The 14,404-nt window shown below is 43.4% G+C and overlaps 1 protein-coding gene across 11 annotated transcripts in view; it reads left to right on the top strand.

Annotated features, from left to right (window-relative positions):
• The window catches only part of depdc5 (DEP domain containing 5, GATOR1 subcomplex subunit), a 41,541-nt gene that overhangs the window by 8,055 nt on the left and 19,082 nt on the right, over positions 1–14,404 (top strand). For 8 of the 11 annotated variants that reach the window (XR_013772663.1, XM_079285499.1, XM_079285495.1 and 5 more), the window contains exons 20-33: positions 1,439–1,559; positions 2,379–2,587; positions 3,086–3,286; positions 3,935–4,070; positions 4,171–4,262; positions 4,535–4,594; positions 5,616–5,799; positions 6,656–6,816; positions 7,075–7,195; positions 9,643–9,810; positions 9,942–10,152; positions 10,854–10,990; positions 11,078–11,174; positions 11,421–11,483. Coding sequence is in view for 10 of the 11 variants with exons in the window: in XM_079285499.1 (XP_079141625.1) it covers positions 1,439–1,559; positions 2,379–2,587; positions 3,086–3,286; positions 3,935–4,070; positions 4,171–4,262; positions 4,535–4,594; positions 5,616–5,799; positions 6,656–6,816; positions 7,075–7,195; positions 9,643–9,810; positions 9,942–10,152; positions 10,854–10,990; positions 11,078–11,174; positions 11,421–11,483 (1,961 nt within the window). In the remaining variant the exon portion in view is untranslated. The remainder of the gene's footprint in view (positions 1–1,438; positions 1,560–2,378; positions 2,588–3,085; positions 3,287–3,934; positions 4,071–4,170; positions 4,263–4,534; positions 4,595–5,615; positions 5,800–6,655; positions 6,817–7,074; positions 7,196–9,642; positions 9,811–9,941; positions 10,153–10,853; positions 10,991–11,077; positions 11,175–11,420; positions 11,484–14,404) is intronic. The other 3 variants (XM_079285496.1, XM_079285494.1, XM_079285498.1) reach the window with 3 other exon arrangements.

Genomic DNA, 14,404 nt, shown 5'->3' with positions numbered 1-14,404 from the left:
AGAGCGGAACATGAATGCAGAAAAATATCCCCAAATCCTGGAGGATGATCTGACTCAGTCTGCAAGAGAACTACGACTTGGGAGAAGGTTTATTCTCCAGCAAGACAACGAGCCCAAGCACACAGCAAAAGCTCCACAGAATGGTTCAAAGACCACAAGGTGAATGTTCTGGAGTGGAAGTCAAAGCCCAGACCTCAATCCAATCCAGAATCTGTGGCTGGACTTGAAAAGAGCTGTTCACGCCCGATCCCTGAGCAACCTGACAGAGCGTGAGCTGTTTTGAAGAAGAATAGAGAAAAATCTCAGTGTCCAGATGTGCCAGCCTGAGTGAGACACACACACACACACTCACACACTCACTCAGTGCTGTGATTGCAGCCAAAGGTGCATCTACTAAATACTGACCTGAAGGGGGTGAATACTTATGCAATCATTTACTTTACCGTGTATATTTTTTATTAATTTACATTATTTTGTAAAAATCAGTTTTCACTTTGATATTAAAGAGCTTTTTTTTGCAAATTCTTGTCAAAAAAGCCAAATCATACTGACTATGATTTCATGTATAAAAGCAACAAAAGGGTGAAACATCCAAGGAGGTGAATACTTATGCAAGGCACTGTATACTGTGAACCAACGTTTCAGGTTTCGAACCAATTCATTTATTTATTGGGTCGAAATTCTTCGAACTGTTCAAAATTTGGTGTGCATTAGGTGTGCAGGCCAGAACGGACCCTTCCATTTTGGTTGAATAAGGGGTACCAGAGCGCCGTCTAATTTCTTGAATCATGAATTCGACAATGACTTTATTTTTAAGCATGCGATGGAGGGCAATTTCGGTTTGTCAGTCAGTCGTTTGACCACTTTGGTGTAGACTACAGCAACCACTGGATTGAATAAGACTTTGCACAGACATAAATGAATGTAAGCGTTGATTTTAGTGGAATGGCTTTACAACATTTGTAAGGATTGCCATGAAATATGCCAAAGATATCACGACAGCAGCTGGAGGTCTGCACACCCCCAGCGTGAAAAACCAGACCGGTGTACCAGCACGGGAGCAAAGCAATGTTCTGCTGTGGGCGGGGGCCGCAGCGAAACAAATTTTAGATATCTAAAGGAATTAAAAAATGAATTTACGTGTATGCTATATTTAGAATATTTTCACCGCTTTACCTTGCTGTCAGACATACATTTCCAGCTGAATTTTTTATTTCCATCTATGCTCTCTTCAAAGCCACAAGACTCGATTTGACAGTCATTTGGCCCCGTAGAACACAGGAGTTGCTGGTCGACTGCTGCCTTGTTAGTTTGTTTTTGTTGTTGTGTGACATTCTTGGATTTTCGTGAAATGTCTTCACAACATTTGGAATGCAACATGGTACAGATATTTATGGAGCCCAGAGGATGAATCCTAATAATCCTAATCCTCTTCCAGCTCTCTGTGCGCCAAAGGACTCTGACAACAGCCTGCCTATTCAGGTGGACTACGACGCCTATGATGCTCAGGTGTTCAGACTGCCTGGTCCTTCATTGATTCAGAGGAGCACCAACTTCAGGTAGCTAACTGCTTGCACAACACTACATTCTGTACACATGACATCTATTGCACTTCTGTCCATCCTGGTAGAATGATCCCTCCTCTGTTGCTCTCCCTAAGGTCTCTTCCTTATGAAAGTTAAAAGGATTTTTCCTGTTCCAATGTGAGGATCCTGAGACAGAGGATGTCGTATGTGTACAGATTTTAAAGCCCTCTGAGGCAAATTTGTGATTTTGGGCTATACAAAAATGAATTGAATTGAATTGAACCAAACTACTTGAAAAATGTATTCATCCTCAACAACCAGAATAACTCCATTGAGAATTTGAATGTCATTTCTAATGGGTTCCTAGCTTAAATGTTTCACACAAGCATCACATAAAACACAAATAGCACACTTAGAAAAACAAAGCAGCAAAATGTTAAAGATTCAGGGCCAGGACAAGTACATTAAGGGCTCAAATAATCCTCAATCCTGTTGAAAATCTTGCATGCTTACTTTAAATGTCTCTGTAGCTCACACGTAGATGAGAAAAACTATGCTCCATTAAACACGGAGGACAGAGCTATCCTTTCTAGTAGACCTTGTGGGCCTTCCTCCCCGTTGAACAGTAGTCCGTTGAACCTGTTGAGGCACATGGGCCGGGAGCCTGGTCCTGCCCGAGGGTTCTTCCTGTTAAAGGGGAGTTTTTCCTTGCTGCCGTCGCACCAAAGTGCTTGCTTGTGTGAGAATGTTGGGTCACCGTAAATGAACGAGTACGGTCTAGACCTGCTGTTGTGATTTGGCGAGATACAACTCAAAGTTACTTGACTTGACTATTGACTGTGTGTCTTTCAGGATGGGTCGAGACAAAGAGACGAGTGTGAGGAACAGCTGGGGCTCTGTGGACGTCAGTGCAGGCATAGGCGTGTCCCCTCCCGTACGCTCTGGAGGCAGCCTGGCCTCTGATGATAGTCTGGGCCCCGTGTCCAACATGCTGCTCATACCCCGCATGCCTCCCGCCCAGTATGAAGTCAGCAGCTCCCTCGGATACACCAGCACCAGAGGTACCTCCTCCAGATCTTAAAGGGATAGTTAGGATGTTTGGAGTGTGATTGAATGAGGTACTTATCCACAGTCAGTTGGCTCGCCCCAGTTTGTAGAAACAGACAGGAGTACCAGCATTGGAGAAAAGCAATGTTCTGCTGTGGACAGGGGCAGCAGCAAAACGTATTTTAGCCACCTAGAAAATCAAAGTCAGTTTAAGTGTACGCTATATTGAGAATGTCTTCGCCTCTTTATCGTGCCTTCAGACAGCCATTTCCAACTGGGAACTGAAGTCGTTATCTATGCTTTCTTCGAAGCCACTAGACTCCTTTGACAAAAACAGGAGTTTTACATATGAGTTGCTGGTCTGCTGCTGCCACGGTTGGTTAGTTTGTCTGTGTTATTCTGTGAATATAAAATACAGTTTTTGTCAAAGGATTCTTGTGGCTTTTAAAGAAAAATGCTAACACTTTCTCCATTCCATTCGTCTCGTCTTATTTTGTTTTTCTGATGTTCAGAGTTGTTGGAGAAGATGATGGACTCTCAGCGGGACTCCAGTGCCCCAGGCAGGTTCACAGTGGGAAGCGCTGAGTCCACTTTGCACATCCGTCCAGGAGGTTACACCCCTCAGAGAGCCCTCATAAACCCCTTCACCCCGTCCAGAATGCCCATGAAGCTCACCTCCAACCGGCGGCGGTGGATGCACACCTTCCCTGTCGGTGAGGGGACACACAGCTTTTTTAGTAATTTGGTGAACCTAGTAAATGTGTGAGTTGGTATTCTTGTATTTATGATCACTTTGAATGATGTAGTTTGTGGCGTTGAACTGTATTGCATTAGACAGAGAGGTGATATTTAACTTATACTCATTGATATAGGTGGGTAAAGTTCAGTGACCTTGGAAACACAAAACTTGGGTTCACAATTTTTTAAGTCTGTCTTAAAACAATGCTCGCATGCCCATATGTACATTAAAACCGTTCCTCCTGTTCATACTGGAATACGAATATCACAGTTCTAATTCCTAATTAATATCTAAGTGTTTGATCTACTTCATATTATTTCTTAATTGAATCTCTCGAAAAAGTACTATATCACTATATTATATGATAGTTTTGTAGAGCATTTAGATTCATACATTTATACGTTAATGAGAATGTGTTTGACATTTCATCAAATTGCAGATTTTTCCAAGCCTTCAGACTTGACAGACCTAACCCTAACCCGATCTCTTGAGTGCCACCATCACAACTTAACACTGCCACACAAGAACGATCAAAAGCTAATGGAAATCTGTGAATCAAATGAACACTGCAATGCTGGCGGTTATCCTAGCATCAGACTGTAGGTGCACTGTTGTTCTTCAGGTCCTTCTGGAGAAGCAATCCAGATCCATCACCAGACCAGACAGAACATTGCCGAACTGCAGGGCAGCCAGCAGAGAGATCCCGTCCACACCTCCGCTGAGCTGCTGGAGCTGGCCTATCATGAGGCCACTGGAAGGTCAGACACCTACCACTAAACAAAAGTTTTCCTTGTAAAGAAATGTATCTTGAAGCACAGACGATGAGATGAATGCTCGTTATTTGTCTCTTTGTTTCAGGCGAACAGCCTCTAGGCATGCAGGAGAGAATGGCCTTTACGTTGGAGGAGGGATGGAAGAGTTGACTGGAAGTCCAGGGAGCAACAACAGTGGTGATAAGTCCACTCAAAAACACTGTTCTCCTGAAACATACTGAGTATTTTAACCCTTGTTGCACATCAGCGTCTTAGTCGCTTTTCCAATGAAGTATTGAAGATCAATTGTTTCAGTCATTTCTTAAGCAAAAAGGCCAGAAATGTTCAGGTTCCATCTTCTCAAACATGAGGATTTGCTGCTTTCCTTTGTCATACATGATAGTAAATGAAATATCTTTGGGTTTCAACAATACATCTTAATACATTAAGATACTGTAATGTCTGTACAGGAACTCTCACCAACCGCGGCGCCACATTTCAAGACTTTTCCGTCAGTGGTGCCGATCCAAGTGAGTCCATCTTTCCCACACAAAAACGAAAACGTGTCGATCGCTAAGTCGTCAAATATTGTCATGCAGCCATACCTCAGGATCGGGTTGATGGTCTAAATCACCTAACTGATAATGCCAATAAACCTTCAGAGGTGTCTTTGACCTGTGAGGGCTTATTCAGCTTTGGCAGGCAGGTTTCTCTGGGCGTCTGTCTCCAGCGGTCGCAGGTATAAAGGATTCTTACAGGTCATGTGGTTTGGGGTTACCCCTCCTCCTCCCTCTGTATCCTCACTGTCTCTGTCCCACTCTTTTCTTTCTATTTCTCTGGGCCTTCTGTTGATCTTAATTCTCATGATGAAATATTAAATTCCTCCGATTAATTAGCCCTGCCATCATTTTCCTTCACCATGACCTGTTTGCACTCAAAAGGCCTTGTATATCTCATTCCTGCATGGCGGTATGCTAAGTACATTTCTCTTGATTGACTGTAAATTAGTGCATCTATCAAACAAGTCTCTCGCACACAGTATTTAAGAGTTTGCACTCTCTATGTATGTTTGCATGTTGTGATTTCTCTGCTTAAATTCACTCACAGTCACAGTTCACACCTTTGCTGAGCTCAGGGCACATTTTTCACTTCTTCCTTGTGAGTGATGGCTGTCACAGACTGTCACAGGGCCACAATCTGCATGTCTGATCACTGCTCTACAACCACAGGCCCTCGGGAATCACCAGCAGGGGGCGACAAGGCCAGTAAAAGTAACACGTTCTGTTTTTTCTTCCCCTCTTCTACTTTCTTTTTGTCTGTTTGTTTGTATCGTCATTTTCACTCCTTCTTTTCCATCTTCATGTCTTCATCCTCTCCCTTCCTCTCTTTTCTTATCATCCCTCTGTGCTTCCCCTTCCTCTGTATATCCCCCCACACACACATGTACCTCTCCACTCTGGGTACATGCATTTGTCTTTGTTGTGGGGATTTTTTGTGTGTGTGTGTGTGTGCGTGTGCGTGTGCGTGCGTATGGTGTGGGTGCTCCTGAAGCCCTGCTGCTGTCTGCGCCCCCCACAGTGCCCAGCTTCTGCTGCACAGTGGGTGTGGACTGGAAGTCTCTGACCACCCCGGCCTGCCTGCCCCTCACCACCGACTACTTCCCCGACCGCCAGGCGCTACAGAACGACTACACGGAAGGCTGCTACGACCTGCTGCCGCACAGCGACCTGGAGAGGTAGGCAGCTTCCTGTCTTCAGAGTGGAACTGCCTATAGTCGGTCACTTAGTGCTCGCTAAAACAGAACCGGCTAAGACACTCAACAGCTGTCCATAAATTCACATACCCGAGAGCGTCATTTACACTAAGCATCTGGGAGACATGTCCCCCTCACTATTACAGTTTATGGCTGATTTTGTTACTAAAATTACTGAACAAAGTATAATAGTCTTGATTAGAGAAAAAATTATCAAAATGTTGGGACACTCAACAATAGAAGCACAACTTGGGGCTGAAATATGCCCGTCACGTACCTGGGTCTTTTTATTTACAGTTAATACATTTAAAACATAGTTATGAAAATGATATTCCATTTCTGTCTATCTGTCTATCTGTCTATCTGACATATACACACACAGTGTAATCATTTCCCCAAATAGCTCCTGTTGATAAATTAGAACAGTACAGGGTGCTGTGGCTCATAGGTCGGCGGTTCGATTCCCATCTGCTGAAGTTTGCATGTTGACTTGTGTACTTGGGCAAGATACTAAACCCCAAAATGCCATGTGTGAGACATTTAAAAGGAAGAACAATAACTTCATTAATCCCAATTCCTTTTTATTTTATACGCACACACATAGGGCTGAAATACAAACAGGCACACACACAGGACCCATAGAAATGCAGTTGGAGAGATGTTAGAGTCATGGGTGTGGTGCCTTGCTAAAGGGGGATTCTGCGTGAGCAGAATCACTGAAATGATGTCCTGTGAAACCAATCAAACATTTCAAATCACAAATTCCGTTGAGTATAAAATTACCTGAGCAGCATTGAGCGAATCAGAGGATCAGACTATGTGCTCATCTGTTACTAAGGCGGGAAGACGAAGCCCCAGTGATGAGTGCGTCCCAGGTGTTTGAGGAGTTTATCTGTCAGAGGTTAATGCAGGGCTACCAGATCATCGTCCAAACCAACAACAGGAAACCACAGCCCACTGTGGCTACACCACTTGGCAGCAGTCCTCTTTACTCGAGAGGTAAATTCACGTTTCATATCATTTGTTTTGTTTCTAAATATAATCCTTGAGATTTTGTCATTGTCCACTGTATTTTAACATCAAATTGTAATCATACATTATTTCTTAGAGTTAGTTTGTGATTATTAAGTATGACTGAAATCGAATTATTCATTGTTGTAGCCCCTGATTCTCAAACTGCGTCTTTCAGCAGCTTTTAAATGACATGTTAGAAAACATCAACAGACCCATGGTGACTGAATCTTCTTGGGATTTCAGGCTTGGTCTCTCTGCGTCGAGCTGAGGAGGAGGAGACAGTTTACTGGCTCAGTATGGGCCGGACCTTCCATAAGGTTTGCCTGAAAGATAAGATCATCACCGTCACTCGCTACCTGCCCAAGTGAGTACGCCTGGTAGCCCCAACAAACGGCAGCGAAACTTCTCCTAGACACCTCAAAAATTCAAGATCACTTCAAGTGTACGTTATATTTAGAGTATTTTCATCGCTTTACCTTGATATCATTCAGCCCTTTCCAACAGGGAACTGAAACTCTTATCTATGACCAGACTCCTTTTACAAAAACAGCAATTTTGCCTTGCAGAACAGGGGAGTTGCTGGTGTACCGCTGCCTCGACCAGGCACTTTGTTAGTGCTATCGTGGGACTTTGGGGAAACTGAACTAACTCTTTTAAAGCAGTATTTCTCAAACTGTGGGGCGCAGTGGTATTACAGGTGGGGCCAGGGGAAATGCTGCATTGTTTTATTTCAAGAACTTTATTGAGAACTTCACATATTACAAAGTACACGGACATAAAACGAAGTCATTGATACATACATGGCGTAATGCCTGTACTTTCATGTAAATGTTTACATTACGCCGTATACAGGTTACGCTTGCGCATGCGCGACGGCCAAGATCGTTGGCGACTCACATTTGTAGCTTAGTGTGCAAAATGAAGAGGACCAGTTTATCGAGATGACGTCCGACTCTACCCGGAGGCTGAGGTTCACAGCTCAAACACTGAGTGAGTTCTGCCTCGGTGTGCAGAGGGAGCATCCACTCATGGGACAGAGGGCTGTGGGCATTCTGCTTCCCTTCACCACATCCTACCTCTGTGAGATCGGCTTTTCTGCTGTTGCCTCTCTCAAAACAAAATACAGATCTAAAGTCAACATTGAGCATGAAGTGAGAGTGACCGTATCTAGTCTGCAACCCCGTTTTAAAAAGATCTGTAGTGGAAAGCAGCTCATTGCAGCCACTACTACTGATACAGCTTGATAGCTCACACATATCTGCACTCATTTCGTTTTCTTTTGCACAGGTTGCACGTTAGTTATTATCTTGAAAAGATATTCAGTGCAAAACAGGTTAATTGCAGCCACAATAAGCTATTTATTGCACAGAGAACTTTATTTGCATTGTTCTAACAAAGTGATTGCACATAGTTTGTTTTTGTCTGATGGAGCAATCTGGTTTATTTGAAAGTGATTGCAATTTTCTTTCTTCTATTATTTGAAAAAGCACAGATGGAGGAAATGTTGTTATTTCAATAAAAGTTCAACATGGACCATTCTGTTACAGTTGTGTTGGAGCGGTGGGGCATGAACATTTTTCTTCCTCCAAAGTGGGGCGTGACAAAGTTTGAGAACCACTGCATTAAAGGCAGGGTTGGTCATCTTGAAGAACTACCAAGAGGACGCTGGATTGAAAAAAACCCCAAAAAAAAACACATCATCTCCAATGAAAGCAGCAGCACTAGCTCCTAAAATTGTTAAATCTAGTAAGAAAGTCACCAAGTCGACAACATCGACAGCCCGTCCTTTTAGGCCACCCTCCTAAGACCCCCCCCCCCCCCAACTGATCTCAATGAACGCAAAGAACAAACATGGCTATTGTTAGTACTCATAGTACCCGTCCAATAATTACACAAAGGCTCGAATGTAATGAGAATTTCAACAAAAATATCAAAAATACCTACCCTGCCTTTAAAACAGCAGCAACTCCTGTGTCAATGGATACAGAGATGGGATATTGGGCCGATACTGACTCAAATAGATGGATTATGGAGCCGATCTATTCAATTCAGCTCTATGTTTATACACTTTTTACATTTTATACTACTTTGACCAATTGGTTGCTCCATTAAAAAGGTTTACACTTGAATTGTAATTCCTGTTTATTTAGAAGATTTTTACCAAGTTTCTGGTGTACCATTTATTATTATAATAATAATATGATTCAGTAAATGATATCTCTCTATGTATTAATTACATTTTGTTTTTGCAAGGTTGGTAAAGCAGCCTGATGTCACCTTACAGATAAAAATGATCCCTTCCACACAGTGAGGCATACAGCTTATTAATTAAACACTGGTATCTTATCAGTACTCAGTCTCGGCTGATACCAAAGCCCAGGTATCCCAATCGGTATCAGGACTGATACAGGCTGGTACTCCTGTCTGTTTCTCCAACCTGTGGGCGGGCCGACCGCCATCTAGTGTAGTTAATACACTGACTGTGGATAAATATCTCCAATTCAAAAAACCTAAAGTCTCAAACAGAAGAGCTGCTGTAACTCAGCTGGAGCTGCTTACAGGCTATTGTGTGTATTAGGCGGGAAGCACCTTCCTGAATATACATAAAAAAAGCAGAACCAGTGTCAGTGATGCCCTAAGTCCTGAGTCACATGTTTTAGAGAAGTGTTCTCCACATGCATGTCATCCCTCATCTGTCTTCCCTCAGCCGCTGTCAGCTCCCCTCTGTCTTTGAACAATTAAAAGGAAAGGCCAAAATAAATGCTGACAAGGAAAAGGAACTCCTGTTTGATCATGACGCGTGTGTTATAGGTACCCGTACGAGTCGGCACAGATCCAGTACAGCTACAGCCTGTGTCCACCACATTCTGACGCTCACTTTGTGTCCTGCTGGGTGGAGTTTGGCCATGAGAGACTGGAGGAATACAAGTGGAACTACCTTGACCAGTACATCTGCTCTGCAGGCTCGGAGGACTTCAGGTACTCACAAACGCATCAAAGCCAAATATGTGATCGGCTGTTGAGTTGTGAGAGTTTGAGTCAGTTAACTCTCTCATAAACACTTTGTCAGAGCATCCTTAGACACCTATGCCTTTCTTCTGCCTCCACAGTTTGATCGACTCTCTGAAGTTCTGGAGGACTCGCTTCCTCCTGCTGCCAGCCGGAGGAGCTCGGCGGGTGGCAGACGGGGAGGGGCACTGGGATGTTTATGGGGAGGGAGCAGGTGGCGGCGGGGACTGGGTCCTGCTGGATGGCTTCATCCGTTTCCTGGAGGGTCTGAACCGCATTCGCCGTCGCCACCGCTCCGACCGGATCATCAGAGTGAGGCTCTCCTAGTCGACATCATTTCATGAAAACACTTTTTACAGTTTGCTGTTTGAACTTACATGTCACTGCTATAATTTAATATCAATGCACCAGACACTTGTGCTGTAGTAATCATTTTGCAAATTGAATACATTATTTGTCTTTAAGCTGTTATGCATTTTATGATTCGACTTGTAGTTTTTTTTTTTGCTACTTTTTACTTCTACTCTACTACTGTTGTACTTTTTAAGCTGTATTTACTACCGAACAGAAAATATATCCATCCTGAGTACCATTAAAATGCACGACTAACAACAACCCAATAACATAATAAATGATAATGTGACACTAACAGGAGCTATTTTACTCAGGGATTATCTTTATCTACACACATTTATGTAAAAATATATATATATATATTTATGTAAAAAAAAATAATATATATATATATATATATAGTGAGAGATATATATCTCTCACTAGGAATTGTGAGGGAGTCTGCCATGTTTCTATCATTGCCCAGAACGGGCAAAGCAAACACTCGTTTCAGGGAGACCGTAGTTGTCCAACACACTTGTGAAGCTTTGGTAACGTGAGCTGCTGATTGCAAAAGCGTGGTACCCGCAAGCATCTCTTAACATTTGCTCTGTTGACGTTTGTATTTGCTGTATCGTAAGATGCTGAAATGGACACACTCTTCTGTTCCTTTCACATAGCAGAAGGGCACACCGATGAAAGGACTGCAGGTCACCAGTCCTCTCCCCTCGTACCCCACAGAGCCTGTGGTGCCCCCACAGGGCAAAAAAGGCACATCGGCTTTATCTGCCTTACTGGAGATGGAGCAGAACCAAAAGTGAGTGTCCCTCTGGCACCGCAGGCTATCTTGTTGTTAGCGATGGAGCCACGAATATCAGTTTGAACTGCACTCTTTCTGCTCCAGGTCTCTGGAGGAGCAGCAGCAGGCGAAGCCATCAACAGCTGTCAGTGAGCCCTCAAGCATTGCCACAGCTCCCACATATGTGGACAGCCCCCGCAAGGTGAGCATCCGTGCTGTGTGTGGATCGGAATAAATAGTTTTGCTTCAGGCACTTAGCTTTTGCAGATGCATCTGAGTGTAGTTTACTCTGCAACAAATACTGGGATAAAATGGTTCTTTGCTGGTGCTTTGGTGTGGTGCTTTTGCTCTTGTGTCTCCTTCCATCTGCATTTGTCCCCTGTGTTCTGTTCTGTTGCTGGCTTTTGGGTGTTTGATCCTGGGTTATGTTCTTCCTGTGTGCTGACAGGACGCTGCCTTTATTTTGGATTTTATACGTAGCCCTCGCTCCTCCTACATCTATCACTCTCAGGTCAGTATCGCGGCCCCTGTGTGTGTGTGTGTGTGTGTGTGTGTGCCTCTGCTCCTCTAACTCACTCTGCATTGCTGCATGTGCATGGTGTGCATAACCACTCTGTGTGGTAGTCACATGATGCTTTTACTTGTAGTGTGTTTGTACTTTGTCCCCAGTAGCTGCTGGTAGGTAGTGACACTGTCAGCTCTCACACCGGGATCACGTGCATCTGTACATTTGTGATGATTCAAGCTGTTGGCAGTTCCCCACAGCTTGAAGAATTTAGGCATACAACTGATTCAGTGAGGTGTGATGCACTGACATCTCCATTTCCAGTAAGGCCGATAAAGCATCATGCAAAGTCGCAGTGAGCTGACAACAAACTGTCTTTTGTGATTAGGTATTATCTGTATTTGCAGAAGAGATTTTAGTTAATGTTTAATTCTGTAGTTTTCCAATAACAACCCACCATACTTCCTATATGAAACTGCTCACAACAAAGGGATTTGGATTATTTTGAGTAACCTGCTCATGATTTCTGGAAAGAGACTTTGCTGTTGAGTTCTTCAAAAGTATTTCTTTGGGCATTCGTTTTGAGCCCCACAAGCTGAGAGTCATTTCGTCCCATTATAGTGGAGAGAAGGCAGACATCTCTACGGCCAACATCTCTTGACACTCGGCAACACCAAAACTATCTAGATTGATGAATAGCACTACAGGTAAAAGGCCAAATATGTATTTTTCATTTTGGACTGAATTGTCCTTTTAATGCTATCAGATGTCAACAGATCTAAACAGCTTTTCAAATTTGAAATCTGAGCTTCCTGTAGACAAAGTGTGCACTGTATGCAGTATATTGGGGAGTTTATAGGAATTAAGTAAAAATTGGATCATAGAATATGGGCTGACGTTGAAAATAGTCCCGTCCAATGTGTTTTCCTCATTATTTTTGGCTCGATGGAAAACGTCATGAGGTCAAGGAAAGACGTGAAGGACTTAGGAAAAGACAACCGCGATGTTAAGAGAGTCTGACTGCACTTACACCACGCAGCTGCAGATGAGACTGACGTCTAAATGATGCGTCACTTTAAATGTTGCTGCCGCAAGGAATTATGGGAAAGCATTATCTCCTTTCCTTTGGTAAAGGACGGGTGAGTGTAATCCAGTGGCAGGCCGTGTATTTTATACCTGGGCCTTCTGTGCTGTCCGACTACACTTGAGCCATCTCATTCATCATTATAAGCTATGGTTATTTGTTTCTAGGGGTGTAACATCACCTATTCGTATTAAACCGTTCGGTACAAGTCTTACAAACTGAACAATACGTTTGAATAATACTAGTGCATTTGGAAAATGCAGAAGCTTGAATTGAGGGAAATATAATGTTTTCGGTGGACTGCTCACGTAACAGTCTGTGACCTTTTGAACCCGGAACAATAACAAAAAACAGCTGAGGCTGCAGCACCGCACGTGTCTTCAGGGAGGCTAAGCTAACTAGCTTAGCTCCAAACACAAAGAGCTCAGTTGCAAATAAAATGCATTCTTAGCCATAAAATGTGCAACACTTCTCTGCCGCTGTCAGCCAGAAATACCGTTCGTACAAATCCTTTTCCATGCTGGGTCAGGGCTGCTAGCTGTGGGGTTGACCGACCCTTTGATACGATGTCCAGCTTTCCTGGAAATGTCCTTCAGAAATCCGTTTCTCCTCCTTCTTCTGCCATTGAGTGAAAAAACACAGCTAGGTAAAAAACAACAAGAATCTACACCAAGCAAAACGCTAAAAATGTCATAACTTCTCTTACATATGTTTCAACCGGAACTCTTAGTAAATACTAACATCTGCTAGCTAGCTTTCTGTTTGACAAAGGTCACGCTGGCCCACTGACCAATCACGGCGCACCTTAATGCAGACGTACTTAGCAGCCTACCTCGGTGCCACTGGCACGTCAAAGAATACGCCCAACATGTCAAACTCAAGATCTGATTGGTTGAAGATGATGACAATCAACAATATCGTCCCCATTCACTTAAACTGCAAAGTCTACCTGGAGGACCTCAGGCCTCTGTTCTACATAGAGACATAGAGGCTGAATCTGATTGGATGAGAGCTCTACTTAAAGCAAGCTGTGCTGGAAGCAGATCAACAGAGGAACACAGGAGCTGTGCAATGAGAAAATAAGCTAATGGGGAAAAAATGATTATACATGTAGTGTATTTGTGAAAAATGATTAAATTATAAAATAGCTCTGACTTTGTGATTCTGTTTAGGCCAGCAGAGAAGGCTTAGCTGGTCCTGACGGCCCACCACTGGTGTAATCTATTTTAAAGGAGATGAGAAAGGAAAGGTTGAAGCATTCCATCGGCTCTAATCATGGCTGACACTCGGATGGGTGTTCAGGGTCAATTCATTCAGTTAGGAACCTTCCTCAGCAAAAAAGCAAAAAACCCAGTCATGTAGGCTACTGATAATACCTTTGCCTCAGTACAGAAATCATAGCGATTGTCAGATTAGATGTCTGGCCTGGGGCACCAACATGACTAGCAACGTCCCCGCTGCCATCATTATACAACGTTCAGTGACTGAGCGGCCTAAATCCTAAAATCAATACATGTAATGGTCCTTGTGTTATGAACGTTCTGTAACACAACTGGACCCAGTTTCCTTCCATGATATGAGGACTTGGTAAAAAAGTCTGTTTCAAACAGACACATTTACTTCACGTCCTTCCACTGTGATCTACCCGTTGAAAAAGATCGACGATTAAATGTTATGTTTCCATGCAGCACAAGCAGAACTCTGTTCACCTCCACTGTATTGGTGTGGCGGCTGAAATCTCCAAGTCAGATATCTCAACCTGGACAAATAGAACCATGCACATGGCATGACTGAAGAGCACATCGTTTCATCTGCTCTTTGCTGAAATGCAACAGCAAATTGA

Source organism: Melanostigma gelatinosum, assembly GCF_949748355.1.
Source record: "Melanostigma gelatinosum genome assembly, chromosome: 15".
Taxonomy (NCBI): Eukaryota; Metazoa; Chordata; class Actinopteri; order Perciformes; family Zoarcidae; genus Melanostigma; species Melanostigma gelatinosum.
This window is presented reverse-complemented; position numbering and strand designations above follow the sequence as displayed.